The sequence below is a fragment of the Siniperca chuatsi genome, linkage group LG15, assembly GCF_020085105.1.
Source record: "Siniperca chuatsi isolate FFG_IHB_CAS linkage group LG15, ASM2008510v1, whole genome shotgun sequence".
Lineage (NCBI taxonomy): Eukaryota > Metazoa > Chordata > Actinopteri > Centrarchiformes > Sinipercidae > Siniperca > Siniperca chuatsi.
In genome coordinates, this window is record NC_058056.1 from 12492835 (window position 1) to 12513810 (window position 20976).

The 20976-nt window shown below is 41.3% G+C and overlaps 1 protein-coding gene across 19 annotated transcripts in view; it reads left to right on the forward strand.

The window, feature by feature from the left end:
- Positions 1-1683: 1683 nt before the first annotated feature.
- Positions 1684-20976, forward strand: part of LOC122861412 (ryanodine receptor 3-like) — a 103949-nt gene continuing 84656 nt past the window's right edge. For 14 of the 19 annotated variants that reach the window (XM_044165758.1, XM_044165766.1, XM_044165759.1 and 11 more), the window contains exon 1: positions 1684-2111. In XM_044165758.1, the coding sequence (XP_044021693.1) occupies positions 2064-2111 (48 nt within the window). In that variant the 5' untranslated portion in view covers positions 1684-2063. The remainder of the gene's footprint in view (positions 2112-20976) is intronic. The other 5 variants (XM_044165765.1, XM_044165773.1, XM_044165770.1 and 2 more) reach the window with 1 other exon arrangement.

The following is a 20976-nucleotide window of genomic DNA, read 5'->3' on the forward strand; positions in this document are numbered from 1 at the left end:
TATTCATCTCCGCTAAGGAAGTTATGTTTTCAGTCCAGTTATATTTGTATTTCAGGGAGCGGGATAATTCGTGTGGATAATATTTTATTGAATTTGTCCTTATTTACATACTGTGGCAGTCACTAATTTATATTTCAGACAAAAAATGTATAAGAAAAAAATATAGACATAGGCTATACACACACACATATATATATACAAGCATATATATATATAGATACACGGTATATAAGAGATTTCAATGGAATTTGGTGAAAAGTTATGCAGGGAAATTAGGGTTGGAATAGCAGACCTTGGCTTAAAGCTCAAGAAATGATGGTACTTATTCAACATCTGGCTATCCTGGTAGAGTTTGTGAACTTATGGGGGGATAAGAATGAGTCACTTACTTTCACCTCATATGGCCCACATCTAGACCCAAAGAGGCCTGTAGTGCTGTAGCAACTAAGCTTGCCTAGTAACTTTTACTTTTAATCAAATCCAAATAGCAGTGAAACTCAACTAAATAGGCTATGTAGTTCTGAACTCCAACTCCAAACTCTCTCGAACGCTGGTTGTTTAATTACTTTCAGAAGTTGACTGAAATATTTTAGGTAAATATTACAGTCAATGTTATCATTAGCGTCCTTGTTTCAACGTGCTGTTAATCGGGCGATAAAGAAAGGAAGGGAGGGAGATAATTTGTAATCATAAAGGAAGGAAGAACAAACGATTTAATTGAAAAGAGAGGAGAAGGGGAGGATCCAGCGCTAAAAAAAGAGGCTAAATAAAGAAAAGAGGAAAATGCACGCGGAGGGCAGGTGTTTGGTCACATCATTGACACTAGAGGGCGGCATCGCATCATGATAAGGGAGCATATTTGTTTATTTAATTCGGTTGTAGAGATGAGTGGGCTTCATTATGGCTAAGCTGAGGGTCAACTGTGATTCAGCTGTGAGTAACCAAAGACCAGACTGATCACTGTTGTCGCTGTATCCAGCCCACGGGGGGCGGGATGAACTTGCATAGCTTCCATTAATTTTTCTTGAGTTTGACCTCACTTAATGTAAATAATTGAATGGCTATTCATCCAATCATAATGTTTTAAATAGTTTAACACGTGTGCAAATGAATGTCAGTTTTGCAGGCTGGTATGCGTTTTACAGCTTCTTAGGCTCTGTTTATGAAATGAAGGGGGACTCAGGTCACTCAGCTGTCACCCTTTTGTTTTACATTTTCTCCCATAATGTAGTAGTATAGCTACCTTATAGCAAACACACCGTGTGCAGGTAAAAGGTAACCATGTTACCATGTTGAAGTTAAAAATAAATGGGTTTTTTTTTCTAAAAATGCTGTAGATTTGATAAATATGCTTTTTCCACTTCAACAGTGAGAATAACACATTCTCTGTATAGAAATGTGTGGAGAGTAATGCTAAGCTATGCCCAGCTTTCGTCCAAAAATAAAATCAACAGCCTGTAAAATAAGCTGTGATATACAGTAGTTTACAGTGGAGACATGCAGGTCTGCCGTGCTGTTCCTCCCACACGGAGGCATGTCCGCGCTGTGTGCCGCTGACCATGGTGCTGAACTGGACCAGCACTGGAAATAGCAGCTACCATGCATTTCCTGCATACTGTCGAATCACTGTCGGTTTCCTTTCACACATTAGCGCGTTTTCTGTGTATGCGTAGCTAGGAGATAGGGCGGGAAAACACAAGCTAACGAGATACCCGTTAGATAGCGATTATTTAATACTCTTATACTACTTATGTTTGAATATCCGCGCTTTCACGGTTGTATTAATACGGTCTGCCGGTGACGTCGCAGATAAAGACCCCGCTGCTGTATCTTGGCTTCTTCCTGCTTCCCCGCCCGCCACACCGTCCCCAGTTGCTCCAGCCCACCGATGCTGACACATACTCCTCCTCCGGGCGGTGAGCGGGGCTTGAGCACAGGGGCTTGAGTGACACATGCTGCGGTAGTCTCCCCGCTGTATGGCCGTGGATTAGCTATATGCTAATATCGATAGGAGAGAGGAGCCAGCGGAGGCTTCCCGAGTCTGAACAGGCTCCTTTGCAGCCATGGCTGAAGGTGGAGAAGGAGAGGATGAAATTCAGTTCCTCAGAACTGTAAGTACATTTCCTGCCGCTTGTAGCCTACCTGAAGCGCTGCTCTGGTGACTGTGGAAATACGTGTAGCCCTCTTTTTCATGGTACCTTGTGTGCGGGATTATGTCGATTGCCAATTACTTGGCTTGCCTCACAGATGTTATTTTATCCTATAGCCTTTGACAACCCTCTGCATTCTTGCAGATCTTTGAGGCGGTGATAGTGCTCTATTGTTTTGCGCATCGCTCACTGACAGCTATTGTCCTTTCTGCAGTCTCTGTCTCAAGAAGTTGACAGCACTATTTCCCATGCCATGTCAAACTTACACATGCCCCTTGCTGCACGTTAGTAGCCATCATTTTCTACAATTTGACAAAAACAGAGGTTGACAGTACAAACACTGTGATTTAACTTTAAATAACTCACAGAATTCAAAGGCTTGTTCTTCTAGCATCACTTGAATCTCTTTGAGGAAAAATTGAGTTGTGAACCAGTGTGCAATGCTGTACAATATGTATGCTCATAAAAAGAGGCTATAATTTGATTAGATTAAACACAGAGATTATTTGCTTTTATTGGCTCTACAGCGAAAATATTTGCCACTTAGTAAAAATGTATTTGTTGAGCTGAAAACAAGTGTTTAAGATGGGAAATGTCTGGCAGTGGCTGTACAGAGAGGAATACTTTCCACTGTTGACAAAGATAGATGATGACATGATCTGCTCATCTATGGTCAAATGCATTGAGAGGCATATCATGTCTGAAAATACACACTCATCTAGGATAGATGAAGGTGCAGAGTGCTGGAGGTCTTCCAGATAGACCCCGAGACAGTAGGAGGTGTTTGGTTGCACATATCACTGGCACTGCTGCTTGTGGTTTCCCTTTATTAAGCTGCTCACAGATGCACAGCCTGCTGTACTTTGAGGTAAACGGGCCAGGGATCTTGTTATTATTTAAATTATAGTATTTTTCTGTGGCTTGATTGAGACGTTTCAAAACACATTTTTACAAAGTAATGTCTCTTAGTTATCTACCATATTTTACCCAACAAATACCAGTGTCAGCAGAGATCCAATCAGACACAATGCAGCTTTACAACACTGCCTTTAGGTATCAGAGAGGCATAAACAACATACAATAAGTGATGGATTCTTGACCAAATCAGTGTTTTTGCACTGAAGGGCTTACCTATCCCCAGGCATGGCAGTGATCTTTAAAATGTCCCTTCCTTTCACTCAGAAAAAGCTGATACCTCCTCCTTATTTGTCCCGCAGCCCCCCCAACCTTTTAACCACAGCACTTAGAGGTCACCACATCAGCATGCCTGCCACTCCAAAAAGGAGCTGACATTTCAGCACCACTTCTCCTCTTTTGTGGGCTTGAATGTAAATGCCACCAATCCACAATCTGGATTTTTAGAGACAAGCTTCATAAGAGTTGGTTGTTTTTGCTTACTTGACTGTTCTGGTCCCATTTGTTGGATTCACAGTGAACATTTTTTCCCAAGATGTAACCCTGGGAGAAGATGACATTGACTAATAGGAAGCTGCTGTTGCTTTAAAAAGGGCTTAGCAGCTTGTTGCATCCCTCCACACAGGGAAGCAGCTGACAAGCTGAATGGTGTCGGGATGGGGGCGCAGTGAGCGAGCTTGGTGTTCATGAGTGTAAAAGTGTGTGTGTGTGTGTGTGTGCGTGTGTTTGTGTTGAATGCAAATGCGGAGCGGTAGCTGTGTGGTGCAGTCAGGCTGCACCAGACGTGCCACAGTAGAGCACAGTGCAGAAATTATTCATCAGTCCAAGCAAGGCACAGCTGAACTACTCAGTGTAGAGGAACAGACCAGATACACACACACACACGCACACACATACACACACGTACTGTACATGCACACACACGTATATACGTAGGCATACATTTATCTAGTTACAAGTACATGACTTAAATCATTCCTGCAGAAACAAGTGCTCAACTGGACACACATATGCCTCTCCAAACGTAAAGGAGTCAAGGAGCTTGGTAAAGCAGTTCACAAACTGCCTTTTCCTCTAATGACGGCCAAGTAATTTCCCTGGAGCGGTAGCAGAAATTACCCCTGCCGGACTGCTGCCTATAGACCCAACTCAGTGGGAGGAAAGGAAGGGAATAGAGGTTAAGAGCGAGGATATCTCAGCCATGGGTAATTTGATGTTACAGGAAGAGGAACGGTGCTGATTGTGAGCCAGGAGACTCAGAGAAAAGCTCCCCCCAAACTGCTGTTTAATGTCAGAGGTGGCAAGGGGCTGTGCGGAGAGTTTAATAAGGCTGCTTATTCTACAGGAACTTTATTCGTCCTGTTTGGAAATTGGATATGTCCTCAGATGCACCAGCTCTAGCAGCACTGGCTTCATTATAAGCAGTATAGTGAATAAAATATCAGCTTACGGTTACATAGCTCAGGCTGCTCATTATGTAAAAGTAGTTTTCTAAATGAATTGCTTGCCTACTGCGCGTTGTGTCATTAGAGCAGACGGAGAGTAGAGGAACAAGAACTTTTGTTCTTGTCTCACTGCCTTTATTTTAATTCATACAACCATCCTGACAGAAGGCCACTTATTAGTAAAAACATGGTGCAGCATGCGGTGTGACTATCCATGCGGAAGCACACGCACACAGCTTCTCTGTTGCGACGATTCCTGCTAGGCGAATATCAAATTCTGGTGATCTATTAGCAGTTCGAGTGGGAGGAGCGACTTTGAAAAGGCCAGACTGGGGCTTTGACTAATGCACTGTGGCAGCTCTTGGCTTGTTTATGTGAAGGCACCGGTCTCGCTTTGCATCCAGGCGATGGCTGTTAATGCGGCAACACAGAAGTAATGAAACGAGCCAAACCAACAGACCAAAAAACCCATTAATCACATCAGAGAAAATAATAAGGCTCTAAAGCGTTAATTTTGCCTATGTGTCCGTGACATCAGTGCCAGAGCTTGCTGCCTCCTCACCCACACGTCTCTGTGAACACCCTGCTGGGTTGTTACTTTGTTGCTGTTGCTCCTTTTCGCTCTGCATTGCTCTTCTCTTCTTTCGTCATATTTCGCAGTTCACCGTCTCCCTTTTTCCTGCTCATCTCCCTCTTTTATCTCTCGTCTCCCTTTTGGCTCTTATCTTCTCCATTGTGATCTATTGTGGCATTGCACGTCATTAACGCGTGCTTGTATGTGTATCTGTATGGTGTGTGTATGTATGCTTTCTGGAGGTTTAACATGGTCATGGGAGAGATCCTGTGAGGGTGGAGGCTGTCTCTAACCGCTCCACGCTGGCCCAGAGGCAACCGAAGGTGCCCTTGACCTGCAGTGTGCAGTCGGAGATGCATTATTCTTACAATAAAACTGTATGGAAGCATCTTTAGTTCACTTTATTAGAGATTGTGAAGAACAAGTTTTCCAGTCCACTGCAGACCTTTCATCACGCACAATCATTTCTCAGTTTTTCATTGTGTCCTATACCCTATATCTAAGTTGATACCTGTTAGTACATCATTTTAGCGCCACAAGTATGTCTGACTTGCTTCATATTTGGCCCCTCCTGTCACTTGCCCTGTGTATAATTATTAGAGATTATCATCAAATTATTCCCACTGATGGAAATTCAGTTCAACACATCAGTGCATTCTACTTGACGCTAAGGAGGGGATATTTAATGTTATTATGATGAGGTCTGCTGCCATTTCATGATTGAATTAAAAAAGTAACAGCTCAGTTTCATTAGCGACCGAAAGGCATTTTGAGCATAATGGTACAGATTCGAGTGCAGAGATTCACTCCGAAATAGCTTTGTGAAGAAGTGATTTCATGAAACCTAGGAAAATTCTTCTTGCTGCTAATTGTCACAGGGAATATTGCCTTGTCCAGTGTTTTTGGCATATGTTTTTACCAACTGTTACTGTATGTTTTCTGAGATGCAGACAAGTGTGAAATCAAATTGATTTATAGTGGGATATTTTCCTGGACGAGTTGCATTTAAACTACCCAAAATGCAAAGTTATGTCATGTCTAAGGCATGGTATTGATCAAACAGATACTCTTTTTCTGCACTGCATACATATGTCCATATCCCTACTGCAGTATTGATTTCCCTCATATCTCCCATTAGCATCACCTGAGACTCATTCACAATTCTCAATTTTGCACCTCCAGAAACTCAACTTACAGAAAAGTAAGTTTGTGTAAGGTTTAATTTGGAAGTGTTGTTCAGCAGAAGGCTGTTTCTCGGTGTTGCGTTGAAGAAGATGGACAGATAGGCCTGTGATGTAGAGGGAATTAAGGCAGCAGGCCTGCCCAGAGACAACCCAGGGTAAAGCTGCTGTAATGAGCTATTGATCGTGCCACCAAATGAAGAAATTCCCTCAGTAATGTCAGTGGCATGCAGTAAGCGGTCCTGATTGATCTGCTATTTCAGAGCATGAATATTTAATAAGGCAGTGCAGGACGCTTCTTCCCAAAGAAGACCCTGTTCTTTACTCTTTGGTTGTTGACCTCCAACATGTCTGCCATTAATGTTTTCAACTATAGAATCAGAGGGTGGCCTTGATATGACAGTACTGACTAATGTGGACTTTTGTCTCAAATGTGTTCATTACTGACATGCTAGGATGTACTTAAGGTGTTGGATATCATCTCACAGAAGCTTAGTGCTGCAACAAATGATTATTTTCATTATTGATGAACCTATTTGTTATTTTTTGACTGTGTAGTGTATTCAATGCATAATAATGACAAATGCCCATCACAAGCTACCAGAGGCCAAAGCCTTGTCTTTAAATTACTTACTTTAAGTAACCATCAGCCCAATATCTAAAGGCATTCAGTTTACAATGAGCTTATCCCTTACACTACTGTGTGTGTATATAGTTAGAACTTGAATGAAAACAATAACCAGATTTACTGAAGATAATTATATTAACAGTTCATGTCTGCCTGCCTGTAATCAGAAGTAAAAAGTTAAAACAAGACATATTTGATTTGTAATTGAACAACTTTTCAAAATATTATGCATATCTATGCTTAACACACTTCCACACCTCATCAAAACTCACAAAAGTTTAATAATTACATGTTAGCATTTGCATTAAGAAAGGCTTCCTGACAACTGATTGGACTAACATACCTGTTTGGAAATATTGTGTGTTTCTTATTACATTCAAATAAATACCCAACTACCTATTTGATTCCCTAATTGTCATCTTTGGTTCAACAAGTTAATTGTTATTGACACCAGGGACAAAATAACTATTGTACCCACACCAATCCTTCCCTGGCACAGTTCACTTTATTCAGAGACAAAATTATTTTTCACCTTTATCTTTACAAATAACACTGATGTCGATGAGTCATAGCCCTTTTGATTTTCTGTAACTTCTTTTGTGCTTCGGCCACCTCCTGAAATCCACGGTTGGCTGCTTTGGACCGACAACAATGCAGTGCAATTAATCCTGTAAGCTCCTCTGACAGCATACAGAAAACATGCAAACATAATATTGTTGCACACCATTTCTGTTGCTTTCAAGCATCGCTGCTCATCTTGTTGGCAATGGAGGACATATTAGCAAGTTGTTTTGGTCTGCCATCAGTAGTCTTTGTAACGTCACACTGCTCAAATGAATGTTTGAAACATATGTTGAGCACAGTTTCTACACATTTAGACGCTGTCTTAGCCAGTTAGCTCTATGTATCCTGCAGTACATTAGCACTACTGCCGTGTGGTTCAAAGCTTTGGTGCTGTTCTCCATTTCCTTTCATCTCTTGCCATCTTGTTTAATTTTAACCCAAAAACATACTTAAACACCATAAGGCATAAGTGAACACTTGCCACATAGCCTCCACCACCACCAGCCACTGTTAGCCCGTTGTTAGCTGCTGCCTCCTCCATAGCTAGCAGGGCCATCTCTGCATCTTTGTCTCTGCTTCTCTTTGCCATCACTTCTTGGCAGTTAATGTTGGCTCACACATACAAGGCTGTATAAGCTGTGGCTATCCATTAGTCACTGGCTGTAGAAAATCTGTACCATCCACACAATTTTACTGGTGTGTTGCTTTGGTAAACCGCTAGCCTCTGTCCTAATGTAAAAAAATATGATGTGTTAATAAGTGAGTTTTAGAGGCGCTAGTAGGTGGATTTTTTTTCTACTTTTAGACAGAGCCAGGCTAACTGTTTCCCCTTGCTTCCAGTCTTTGTGCTAAGCTACTTTCTATACAGGTACTTAACAGACAGACATGACACTGGTGTGGATCTTCTCATCTAACGCTCAGCAAGAAAGCAAATAAGCAAAATGTCGGACCATTCCTTTAAGTTTATTTTGAAAAAGGAATGTGGTAGCTATGGCAGAATTACAATAAGAAGAAAACACAGATGCTAGGAAGGCTTTGCTTATGGTGGTTCTTCTTAATCAAGAAAAGATGAAATACAGTATGCTTGTTTCTGTGAGTGAGTCTACCAGTGTTTTCAGGCTTTCTCAGTTTTATCTTTGTTTTCTCTATCATTTGATGATGAGTCGCTACACAGTGGAATGGGGTGCACTGCATCAATTATATCCTCCTCCAAGGTGTCACTGTTTGCTGCCATTTCACCCAAAACAAACCAAAGAATCGTCTCCTAAATTCTAATTAGCTGCAGGGATAGCAGCAAATCCATCCAGCGATTAAAAAGTTTGGCTCATTTAAAACTTTCTGCCAGATAAAACAGATTAAAATTTGAATCTGTAGCATTGACCAAACAGTGTACAGCTTTCAGTGAAGATGTATTCAAATAACTTATATATGGACAGACTCATGTAGTAGAGCGGACGCCTGGTGATGGAACTCAAATGAACACAGTTACATAGTTAAGTACATGTAAGAAACATCAGAATCAGAATCAGAAATACTTTATTGATGCCTGAGGGGAAACTCTTTTTCTCTGATGTTGTTTGAACCAAACCAAGAAGAAGTACCGTATATATAAGTTCACTTCCTGAGAACATACCTTTCTTAAGTGACAGTGTATGCTGTGCAACTGAAACATTTTATAATTTCCCTACCTGTGCAACTGACAGCCCTGTTACCACAGAAACAATGTAATTGTTTCTAACATTTCGCCATGGATGAAAACCATTAAAGCTCTCACTACTTTTGGCTGTGCTTGTGAATCATTCTCCTCCTACATAAAGCAGCTCTGGTAATTAAGTCCAATGTTCTGTCTCCCTACTGTGCCCCTAATAGGCCATTTAGAGGAGTGTTTACTGCTGCAATCTGCTGCTCTTGAGGCTCACTTTATAGGAGAAAGTTGAGTGTCTTTCTCTGAGTTTACAGAGTTTTTAAGCAAACCTTGACAGTCTTCTGAAAATGTAATGTCGGATCGTTATGCGGTGGGCAAGTTACTCCTAGTGCCACCAGTGCATGTTAGTGAAGAATCTTATTGACTCGACTGATGGTGTGTAATTGAGTAATTTGCAGGATCTTCACACATAGGTGCATCTGGCGCTACAACAATTGCTGTGGTGAGAAAATCCAGTGATGTTCCTCTTCTAGGCGGGTGCCAAAGTCTCGGCCTTTTCATCTGATATTGACAACGGTGGCGTTTCCCACCTCATAAAAGATTCATACCTCTTTAACAACCTCTGCGTCGCACCACGCTAGCACAGACAAGGAGATATCACCCTCTTTATTGGGCCTTGTTGCTGTAGAGTCAACGATGTGTGTTATAAAGAAACGCACTATTCCTGCCTTGCCAGCAAGCGGGGTTGGAGATTCCTGGAGGTTGCATTACAGGTTACAGCAAGGATACTCATAATGACACAAATGCATGCCAACACATATTCAACCCACCTTACCCTCATCAGTGCCCAACATATGTGCACTTTCCGAGAGTACTCTCTGCTAACATGGCGTTCTACTGTAGCTTTTATTGTAGCTTCTGTCTTTCTTCTGGGACTCCGCAGTGCTTCTGTGGAGAGGCAACTTTTATAGCTACAGTATGTCTAGGCCTGCAGGTGAGTGAACGCATAGAGATAGTGGAGCATTTTTTATACCCTTACTGGGCTGAGTATCTCTGCAGCATTGCTCAGTTTTTCTCAATTCCCGGTAGCACTCCCTCCGAACTTACAGAAGTGTTTCTGTGGCAGTATAGCTGACGAGCTGACACTTCAAAAGTACCTCACCAAGCTCTTAATGGCCTCTTCTTGAAATGTATGACAAATCAAGGTGCTGCAGGTTGATATTTGATGCAATAAAAATTGCCCTACAAGAGGCTGTCTTCTGACTCTGAGCCCGGATGGTGAGATATCTGTTTTTCACCACCACTGCTTTTCTTTTTTCCATCTTTTTCAGCTTTTTCATGACATGTTGCTCAGGGTCATATGTCCCTAAATTTGGCAATTGTCACCAAGTCAAACTATTTCAGCACCCTCTCTTTGCTGCCGTATGCCTTCTCTTCTCTTCTCTTCTCTTCTCTTCTCTTCTCTTCTCTTCTCTTCTCTTCTCTTCTCTTCTCTTCTCTTCTCTTCTCTTCTCTGAGTCTCAGCTGTGCTTTAGCTTTGACACCAGAACCCCTCACCTGGGCATCATCACCAGTCCCTGAACAAATAGGGTTTGACACAGCGGTGTCTCAGCTGCAGTTCAATCTTCGCTCTCTTCGATGCCAGGGGCCCAACGAAACTACACTCAAGCATGTGGATGAGTGCTCTGAAGAATTTTAGTCAGGTCAGGTCTTAAAGGACAATGGATATTTTTATCCCGGAGAAGCTGACAGTGTGATCACTGTTATTGCATATATAAGGAATAAGTGTAATACTGTTAGACCGTCCAGGTCTCTGCAGAACAGGGGAAAAGAACATTCGTTTTCTAACATTTATTTCTCCAATTTGTGAACAGATAATCTGGTTAGAATATAAAACCGTGTCCTTCTTGGCAAAAGCCAAATGTTGAGGGCAATGTTCCCTCTAGAGCTTTTGAATTGTGGAATATATGATGATTGGATCACATCTCCATTACACACCATGGTCTAAATATGAATATGCTTGCATTTGACGAGTCTGTTTAAAGGAATAGTTTGACATTATAAGAAATATACTTATTTGCTTTCTTGTCTGTATGCTAAATATGAAGTTGGAGCCAGCAGATGGTTAGCTTACATTTAGCTTAGCATAAAGACTTAGCTTAGCAGGGGGAAACAGCTAGCCTGGCTCTGTTAGGTAAAAGGTAAAAAAAATCCTCCTACCAACATCTGGCGAAGAAAATGTTATAACCCCAACCACATGTTATCGTTTTTGTACAAATTGAACAAGGCTAGCTGTTTCTTCTGTTTCTAATTTATGCTAAGATAAGCTAACTGTCTCCTGGCTCCAGCTTCATATTTAATGGACAGACATGAGATTGGTATTGATCAGCTCAACTAAATCTCAGCACAAGAAAGTGAATAAGTGTATTTATCAAAATATTCAACTATTTCTTTAAGACATTGAAATTGTACACATTGAACTTCTGTAGTTTGATATACAGCAAATAACATGACATCCTTTCCTTGCACATTGGGCACAGGCTGTAGCATTGCTAAAATACCTGCAGTCACTGCTCCCTTTGATATTCTAGGTCACATATATTGTACTTTCACTTTATTGACCTGAGAGCAAAGTGTAATTTCCATCTCCATACCACTTCGGTCTTTCTCTAGCATCACACAGTTGAAATATCGAGTTAAAATTCACGCTTCATTTCCTGGACGCAGGATGGTTACAAATGCACCTGTTAGTGCTGCTCTCTCTTTGGACCTCCAAGAAGGCTCTTCCTCTAAAAATACAACACATTGCTTGTCAGAAAATAGAGGCAGCCTATTTTCCCTTCTCTGTGTTCTGCCACAAAAAGTCTCAATTCCCCCGGTAAATGAGGCTTTGTGGAGAGGAAGCAAAGGGAGTGAGAAATAGTTTGTTCCTTTTGTTGCCCGGTGCAAGCCCCAGCTAGTGCTGTCACGTATTGCCCCTGAGCATCCGCAATGCCAGTCAGGGGAAAAATGCACAACACCAATCTTCTTCCATAGTCATTGTATTGCCTCATCTCAAAGCACTTGAAAACATTACAGAGATGTTCCTTTTTTTGTTCAATAGTATGGACAGTAGAAGCCTAAAGCAAGGAAGTGATGAAAATGCTTACTTAGCCTTTCACATTAAAGCCACCGCCGGGGAGGCGAAGCAGTGCTGCAAGGTGCAATGAAACACTTTACAGCCTCCCTCCTCTGCTCCTCTGCTCCCTCGGTACTGAAGCATGCAGACAAGCTTAATACCTCCAGACCTGGGGGGGGGGGTTGATCTGCCTGGGCTCACTTAGTAACACTTAGTTTATAAACTTTCTCCTTATATGACCTGTAGCAGCCCTCATTTTTAATGGACTAATACAAGACTTTTTCATAATATCTGCACTCTAATATACTCTTACATTGCAAAGCTAACAGCAGCTGGCTGCAAACATCCTGTGTCATTTAAGATGTAGCCATTTTTCACCCTGAGCTATTTGGTTCACAGTGATCACCATACCTGTCCAATCTTCGAGATGGATTGACTCGGCCCATATGGTCGCTGCTGTTAACAGCTGTATAGTGTGAGTGTATGGTGATTTGGTAATTAGATTGCCTGCAGTGATTAGACAGTCCAGCTCTGAAGTGCAATATGCCAGATGAATGTTCCACACACACAAACAACCTTAGAGGATCAAATATGGATGGGACAATTGAATTACCACAGATTACAGTGGGCCTGTAATGTCCATTGAGATATAGAAAATTATATATATACAAATAAACTTAACTTACTTGACCTGATATTGCAGATTCTAGGTTTAGAACTAGAGCACCCTGTTTACAAATGGAAAATATGTTTAATGATTCTCCAAACTACCTATTGTATCCATGCCAGTGCAGTCCACATTGCAGCTGCAAGCATTTTGTGCCAGGAACTCGCCATTGACACTGTTCAAAAACAAGCTGTAAAGATGTCATCCTCAGCACCCTTAGCAAAGTCTTTAAAGGAGGCTGAAATTTTAGCAGATGCCGAGATTAATTTATGGTGTCACTCTGGCCTGGGGATTTTAATGATGTGTGTGTCTGTGTGTGTGTGTGTGTGTGTGTGTGTGTGTGTGTGTGAGTTCCTTGTGCTCTCTATAGCTTTGTTTGCCTTTATTTCTGTCTCTCTCTCTTTATCGTTCTGTCTGTGCTATGGGAGCAGCATGTTCAGCAGTGGGCCTTAAGATGAGTGTTAGCTCTCCCATTTCCACAGCAACACTGAGCCTTGAGAACAAAGCTTCTCTCCTCAGTCCAACTTTTTTTTTTCTTTCTCTTTACATCTCTGCTGGTGTCACACCACAGTGTGAGAGAGCATTAAGCTACAAGTCTATAAATCACTCCAACCGTAAGCCAGCAGATAGCATGTGTAATCTCAGTTCTTGTGTGTTAATGTCCCTCCTAAATTCTTAGTAACTTTTCAAGTGGTTTTCTAAATCAGGTTGTACCATTAAAATTTAAGAAATGTCTTAGCTAATAAAGACTTAAGTAATATCTAAAATAGTTACTAGGGAACATCTGTAGCACCGTCCAATCCACAGCTATCAACTATGTAAACAGGAAGTCACTGTAGCAACTGCCAAAAATACATTTAGAGGGCAAAGTGATATATGTGTTTCATGCAGGGGAAAAATCCGATCTCACTAAGCTAACTGACGTTATTTGGTCATTTAGCAAAATGTTATTGGCAACAGTTTGTAATTTGAGGCATCTTGTGTTAGTTTTGTGAAATGTAATTTAAAATCAGAATTTTTTCAAGTGTCAGATGTGTCAGCCATATTTCATATTTCCCTTCATTCTCAACGGGACATATATTAGCAAGCTAACGTTAGTTTTGTCAGTTGGTTCAGTCAGCAAAAATATAATGCATAAATCTCCACTTAGTAAACATTATAACAAGGCTAAGTTTGAAGTTACGAAAAAGCTGGTGCACCCGCCTCCAGGGTCTAAATCCTTTTGGATCCTGATTATTCATAAGTACTACATAGGAGTACAGTCTAACAGTGCTTCATCCGACACTATAGGATCATTGTACTGTAGAAAAGATGGCAAAAAATGAATATGGTATGCACCTCATTACACCTTATTTTAAATAATTACTAATGCAAATAGTTTCAGTCTGGTTACTGGAGCTTAGCAACATTAAGTGACATTGAGTTGATCCTAAGTCACAAATACAGTTTGACCACGTCCTGAATCCTTTTAGATTCTACTGATTCAGAATTAGATGCCCTGATGCCCCTCTTAAAAGGAATACAAATGTACTGTACATGTATGCTTAACATGTATAATCTACACCTAACATGACCAGGAGGCATTAACAAATGGTTGGCCCTATAATTCCCCTATGTTTTAATAGTGCGTCATTATAGACTGTAGTCCTCTCCTCTCCTGTTACTGCTGTGGACAGCCTTCTAAAAGGCACACCTGGTCTTTTTCTGTACCTACACTGTGTGAGTGGGTGTGAAAGGAGAAAGGCAAGGCGGGAGAGAAAGCTTGTAGGGGGTGAAACCACTGCCCAGCTGTATTTTGTTCTGCAGTGTCCGACCAGCTGTATCAATCTGTCCAGAACAAAGTCTCGGTGTGAGCCAGCCTCCGTACAGTGTTGACTGGCAACAGGCCCCTGGTGATGATGGATACTTATTACTCAGTACATTGTAGAAAGGTGTCACAAGTGGACAAAGGCAAGTGGAGGCAAGTGCTGTGGTCTGCTGTGTATATGTGGTGCATTGTCTTTGCTTGCAGGATCTTTTCCATCACCACTCTACCTGCTTCTTTCCTTTCCTTTCCTTTCCTTTCCTCTCTCCTCTCCTCTTGCCCGTGGTGCTATACCAGAGACGGTTTAGAACAGAGACGGTTCACTTGAGAGCCATTTCCTGTATCTGTGTCACGTGGGTTTCATCACAGCCTCGCCCCTTTAGAAGACTAGCGGTGGGTCCTGAGTCTATTCACTCCAGTGGGAGAAGTGAACGTGACCACAGATTATGACAGATTCTTCTGCTCCATAGTCACCGAAGTAAATATTGGACCCATTTTTCACAAGCCACATATCTTCTGAACATTCTGACACTAAAATGACATTTTTCAGACACACAAATTAGGAGAAAATGTACGTTGTTTGTCTGTCTCAGCAACACACTCTCGCGAGATCTGGCTACACATCTCTCTTTTGGCCGAGACGGTTCAGAGAGTTATCAGTTATAAATAAGTTCTAAGTTATATTAAAGTTTGTTATCTACCGATAACATCATGCACGCACAACCCAATATGCTTTCATCCATCCACACGACGTTCACTACACTTCAAAACAAGGCGGGAGAGGCGACCACGCCCCTTATGAGACAGGAAGTGTATACCATTTCATACCATTGGCGCAGCTTGTAATGCGTTATCTTTGTTATAAAGTCTTTGGCTATACCCTTCAACTTCCTCCCAGAGGGCCGCTCGGTGCCGCCTTCGGATCAGTTTGCTGTTGTTTCACCAGATTCTTTGGCACAGAGTGAGGCTGAAGAAGACAGAACAAATCTGATCTCTGTAGAGCGAGGCAGAGAGCTGCTGCAGCTGCAGGAGTGGAGTCTAGATTTTATCACCACAAGTCTTTGCTTTGATGGGGTATACTTAGTAATGGCAATTTCCTCTTAACGGGAGGTGTAATTGCCTTTTTCTTTATGAACTCCTTTAGATATTTACACACCCTCTCGCACCAATGCATTTTTGTAAGACTCAGACATGTACATGGACAATTGGTAGTTTGGGTTGATGCAATTTTTGCAATTCAGCTTTATATGCAATCTTTATTAACCACATTCGAGGTGACAGAATATATTGTTGTCATGGATGCATGGCTTGTGGCTCTGTCGGGTGTCAAGGCATCTTAGAAGCCAAAATCCGGAGACAAATTAATGATGACACTACTTGTCATGTTGTTCTAGTCCTATGGGAGTTGTAACAAGTCCATATAATGCAGTGTTTGTTATTTTATCTGCAGCACTGATGCTTTAAACTTGAGGTAGAGTATCTCACATGAAAGAAGATGAGCGATGGTAATGTCATGAGTACAGAGTGCTGGGTGTAACATGGTGCAAGCAGTGGTAATACAAGCCTTGTGGGAGGCATTGGAGCAACTCATGAAATACTGGAGCAATTCAGGTGCCATCACACCCAGACTCATAGTGCTCAAAATCAGGAAACATTCTGTTTTCCTGCAGGGAGGTACTTTGCTCTTTTCCTCTCTTGCTCCAGCGTTTTTGTGTGTGTTTATATTTTGTAACTCCGGCTTTATGGTAGTTATTGTAGCGCCTCCAGGATGTACTTGAGAATACACTGCCAAAGCACCGCAGCCCTGCACAGTGCATGATAAGGTGGTAAGAGTCTCTTTCCATTGGCTGATGGCATGCACTGCACTGCACTACCTGCTGAAATGCTGTTGACATCTCTTCAAACCAACGGCTTAGATACTCCAGACTCCTCCTGAGAGCATTTTGGTTCAGGTTTCTTCTACTTATACCAGTACTTAGGAGGAAGCCTTCACCAGAATAACATCAAGTTACACTCCACAAACCCTGGACTTCTCATCTTTGTTGTCTGGAAGGCTGGAATCAAAAAATATATATGCAGAAAACTGAGCTGGAGAGAAAAGAGGATGAGAAAACAGGAGAGAAAAAGAGATGCTCTTTAAATAATTGCACACTTGTAAGGGCCCTAATGCCAGGATTATTTTTTCACGAGCCATAAAAACCCATTACTTGTAATCACTCCTTAACATCATCAATAATGATAATTTATTTAGAAGCCGTATTGTCAGTGAGTGAGTAAAGTGCAGTCCATGCCAGCAACACTACAAGGTCAGGCCTGTAGGGCAGCGCTGGCAGGTTTACACTCTCAGGACTTTGGTGTTTTACAGGAGGAAGTGTCTTTCATCTCAGCTTGAATTCATATTCAGTTCAAAACAGTGATTGGCTTACAGCAACCTTGCTGAGGAGACCTTTGATATGCCTACCTGCAAAAATCTCCACCAATGTCATTATTCCTGATGGGTTGAAACCAGTTGTCATCATGCCCCGCTCATTGAAATGCTTTAGCGTTACTCACACAAGTCTCATGGGTTTTATGCTATTGTTGTTGTGCATTCACACACATATACACACATATACATAGTGGAGATGATGAATGCTTGGAGATACACAGAACAAAGGAATAAGAGTGAGAGAGTATGCGAGAGGGAGTATTGTGATAGAGTGAAATTCAATCTCAAGGTGCCCTTGGAGACTCACTTCTCAATTTTTTTAAGTTTACAGTTCAGTTGCATGAATTATTGTTTTCTTCCATCTATAGAGAGCTGAAGCCCTGACGTCACAGTTGGGCTAGCCATTGTTCCATTGTTCCACAGCTTCTGTGCTTCAATGCAATCTTGTTGATGTTTTATTAGCCAGTCTGAAACTACTGGATGTCCATAGGATGAATTCAAATGACTTCGGTGATCCCCTGACTTTTCATCTAATGCCACCAGCAGGATGACATTTTTGGTTTAGAGTGAAATATCTCAACGACTATTGCATAGATCGCCATGAAATCTCACACACACACATTCATTTTCCCACACAAGATGATCCCCTGAATTTTCTCTTGTGCCATTGTTATGTCAAAATTTCCATTTGTCCATTACTTTGGTTTATGACCAAATACCTGCAAAACTAATGACATCCTCATCAGCCTCAGCCGTACTTTGTCTTTGGTGCTAATTAGCAAATGTTAGCATGCTAACATGCTAAACTAAGATGGTGTACAATATAGACATTATACATGCTAAATATCAGCATGTTAACTTTGTGATTTTATGTCTTTGTTGTTCTAAAAAGCCATTTTCTCCTTTCTTTTCATTCTCATAGTTCGACACTCAAATAGCCTCAGTCTGTCAAGCTGGAGATGTTTAACCCATGACAGTCTTAAGCTTGTGGGAAATGATGTTTGTTGGCTGAAAATGCATATATTAAATAAAAAATGTTTTTTTGTTACCATCCCTGTGTAGACAAAAAATATTTACTGCATGACATACTGTTGAGCAGGGTTATGTAGAAGATCTGTATTTCTAATTATTTGCATTATTAGGCACCATTAGGTTTTCTTAATTCTGACAAAACACCAAAGTTTCTCTCTGTATAGCACTCTGATTTTGCTTGACCTTTCTAATTGTTGCTATAGAGATCTTTGCATACAGTCAGCCAAAAGTAGCTGAATCCCTTAAAGTCTGATGTTTTCTTCAGATCTTGTAAACTGACCCATCCCAAAATCCCAAACTGAGGAGAGCATCTTCTTTTCTTCCAGTCTGGCTGACATCACTTAGTACTTCACTCTATGAATGATTGATAGCAGTGAGTGCCCCCTCCTCCTCTGTAGCAGTCAGGTGCGATAGGGGATGAGTGAGCAAGAGGGGTTGGTGACAGAGGGAGGAAGAGACAGAGAGAGAGAGATGTCAGATACTTATTTCTACTTCAGTGCGGGGGTGAGATGGGGGAAAAGGGCCAATTGTGGGCTAGACAGAGGGAGAGACACGAGAGTTAGCCTCTCTGATTAAAGAGATGTTGTGTGTGTGTGTGTGTGTGCATCTTGGCACTCAGAGAGGCAGGAATGTGATGCATGGATCGATACTGTCCTTATATGGCCCAAACCCTATGCTCGCTCCCTCAACAGGGAGACTGATTGCATGTTCCAATCCAGCCAAGTGTTGATTTACCACAGAGGGCTATTCATTTCAATCTGCATCTGAATTGAATAACATTTTCATATTGATCCAAGACTGTTAGCATTATCCAAACTCTTTCCCATAACAGTTCCATGACTGGCACAATCAATTATAGCAGTCAGCATTAACTCAATATATCTGCTGCCTACTGTACAAACAGTACACTTGTATCCCATACTGTATATTATTATGATGGACTGTATTTACAAATGTGAATATACGCAAGGGGTGGGGCGATATTTTGCCTGAAAATATGATGATGATGTTGCAGGCTATTTTTTGATAACTATATTCATAAAGATGTAATTAATTGCTGACGAATACTTTATTATTAATTGTATTATTTATTTTCTTTATTATTTAAACCACTTGCCAATGATTCAGCTTTGCTAGAGTGCATCAATGTAGTTTCAAAACAATTTTCCACATTCACGGAGCTTTCAGCCACATTTTCTGGCCTTCATCAGCTTAATTTGCTCAGTTGTCATGGAGGTGAAGTGTCAGTTTTGTCATAGACTGTTTATAAAGTTTTTGTAAAGGATTTGACGGGGCGTGTCTAGCAGTCAGCTGGCGCGCTGTTGTCACAGACTCTGTTTGCTCCATCCAGTGTTAAAGGCCATGAAATGTGGCTGAAAGCTCCCGAAAATCTCCTGTGTGTGGACCTTGTGCTAAGAATTTTTGGTCAAACTACTATTTCCAAGGCACATTTGGGAAGCTTAACTGTGCCATTGTAGTTTGTCTGTTTTGGTTTTGTAGACCATCACATCAGCTTTTGCACTCTCCTCACATGTGCCTGGCTCTCCTCTGACACTGTTTATATTTTACTGTGTTTTGTCTGGCTTTGTGAAACCTAACCACTTCAATAGCAGGAAAAATTGGTCCATTTTGTGGAAGAAATTCCTCCACATCAGAGCCGAGTCAATTGTCAGAGTCAATTAATTACATTGACTTGACTTTGGCTGATGTGAGGCATCCATATTTGTTTGGTATTCACGGACTGTTCATTTCAATAAATGCCAAGACGGATGTATCGGAGCTTTCCCAGTTGTAATTATGATAACTCTGATATAACATGAACGCAGCATAACCCCAACCTAATCTAAGCTCTAACCCCAACAGTATAGGCCAGTGGTACAGGGAACACTGTTAGAAGGGGAAACAGACTTAAACCAATGTCACCTTATCTTTCAGCCATGCTTGTTGCTGTGGGTAGTCATGATGTAAATACATCAACTTGTTACTGATCACTAGTAATTAATATCGAATGACAAACCTTTTATAACAACTAATAATAAACAACTTCATAACAAATAATAGTGGTATTATTGTGAAGGACACCCCTGCACACGATATGTTTTCTTCATAGACAAAGGCTCAGAATTAGAATCTCTCCCTGAACCACATCTGGGGGTGCACGTGAGCATCAACTGGGGGAAAAAAATATGCGTGCGTTTTGAGGGCCCCGAGTCTTGTCATATTGATTTTCATGCAGTGCTTCTAAACACAAATGTTAAAAAAAAGAAGCTGCATACTCACATGCACTCAGAGGCACACAGATGCTAGACACTATTCTCTCTCGCTCTCGTGCATAATGCTGCACTGTAATGGAGTGCTTACTACTACTACTACTACTGCTGCACTCTGCTCTCAGCACAATCCCCCTTACATTAAATAATGCAGCTGGCCATTGTGCAGAAGCCCCCCCCCCATCCCGTAGTAGCCCATATCAGCAGATTTCCAAGTAAGTATGTCCAATTCAGCATTTACAGGGCCAACACTATAAACACAATCAATCCATTTACCCAACAGCAGCATCAAATGTTTGTTTTCAGCTATTGGTCTCCCAAAAGAATGCATATTGGGGGAACTGCTCTCTATTACACCTGCCTTTGCTGATGTATATAATTGCTACAATTGATACACCTTCACAGAGACAGAAAGCAGGCTTAATACCCACATGGCTAATCTGCATTAAAGATTTAAATTGTTTATTTATTTATGGTTCCTATTTATGCCTCTCTTTAACATAAACACAGTGTTTGCAAAGCAATGGATAATGTTAATCATTGATAAAATGGTTA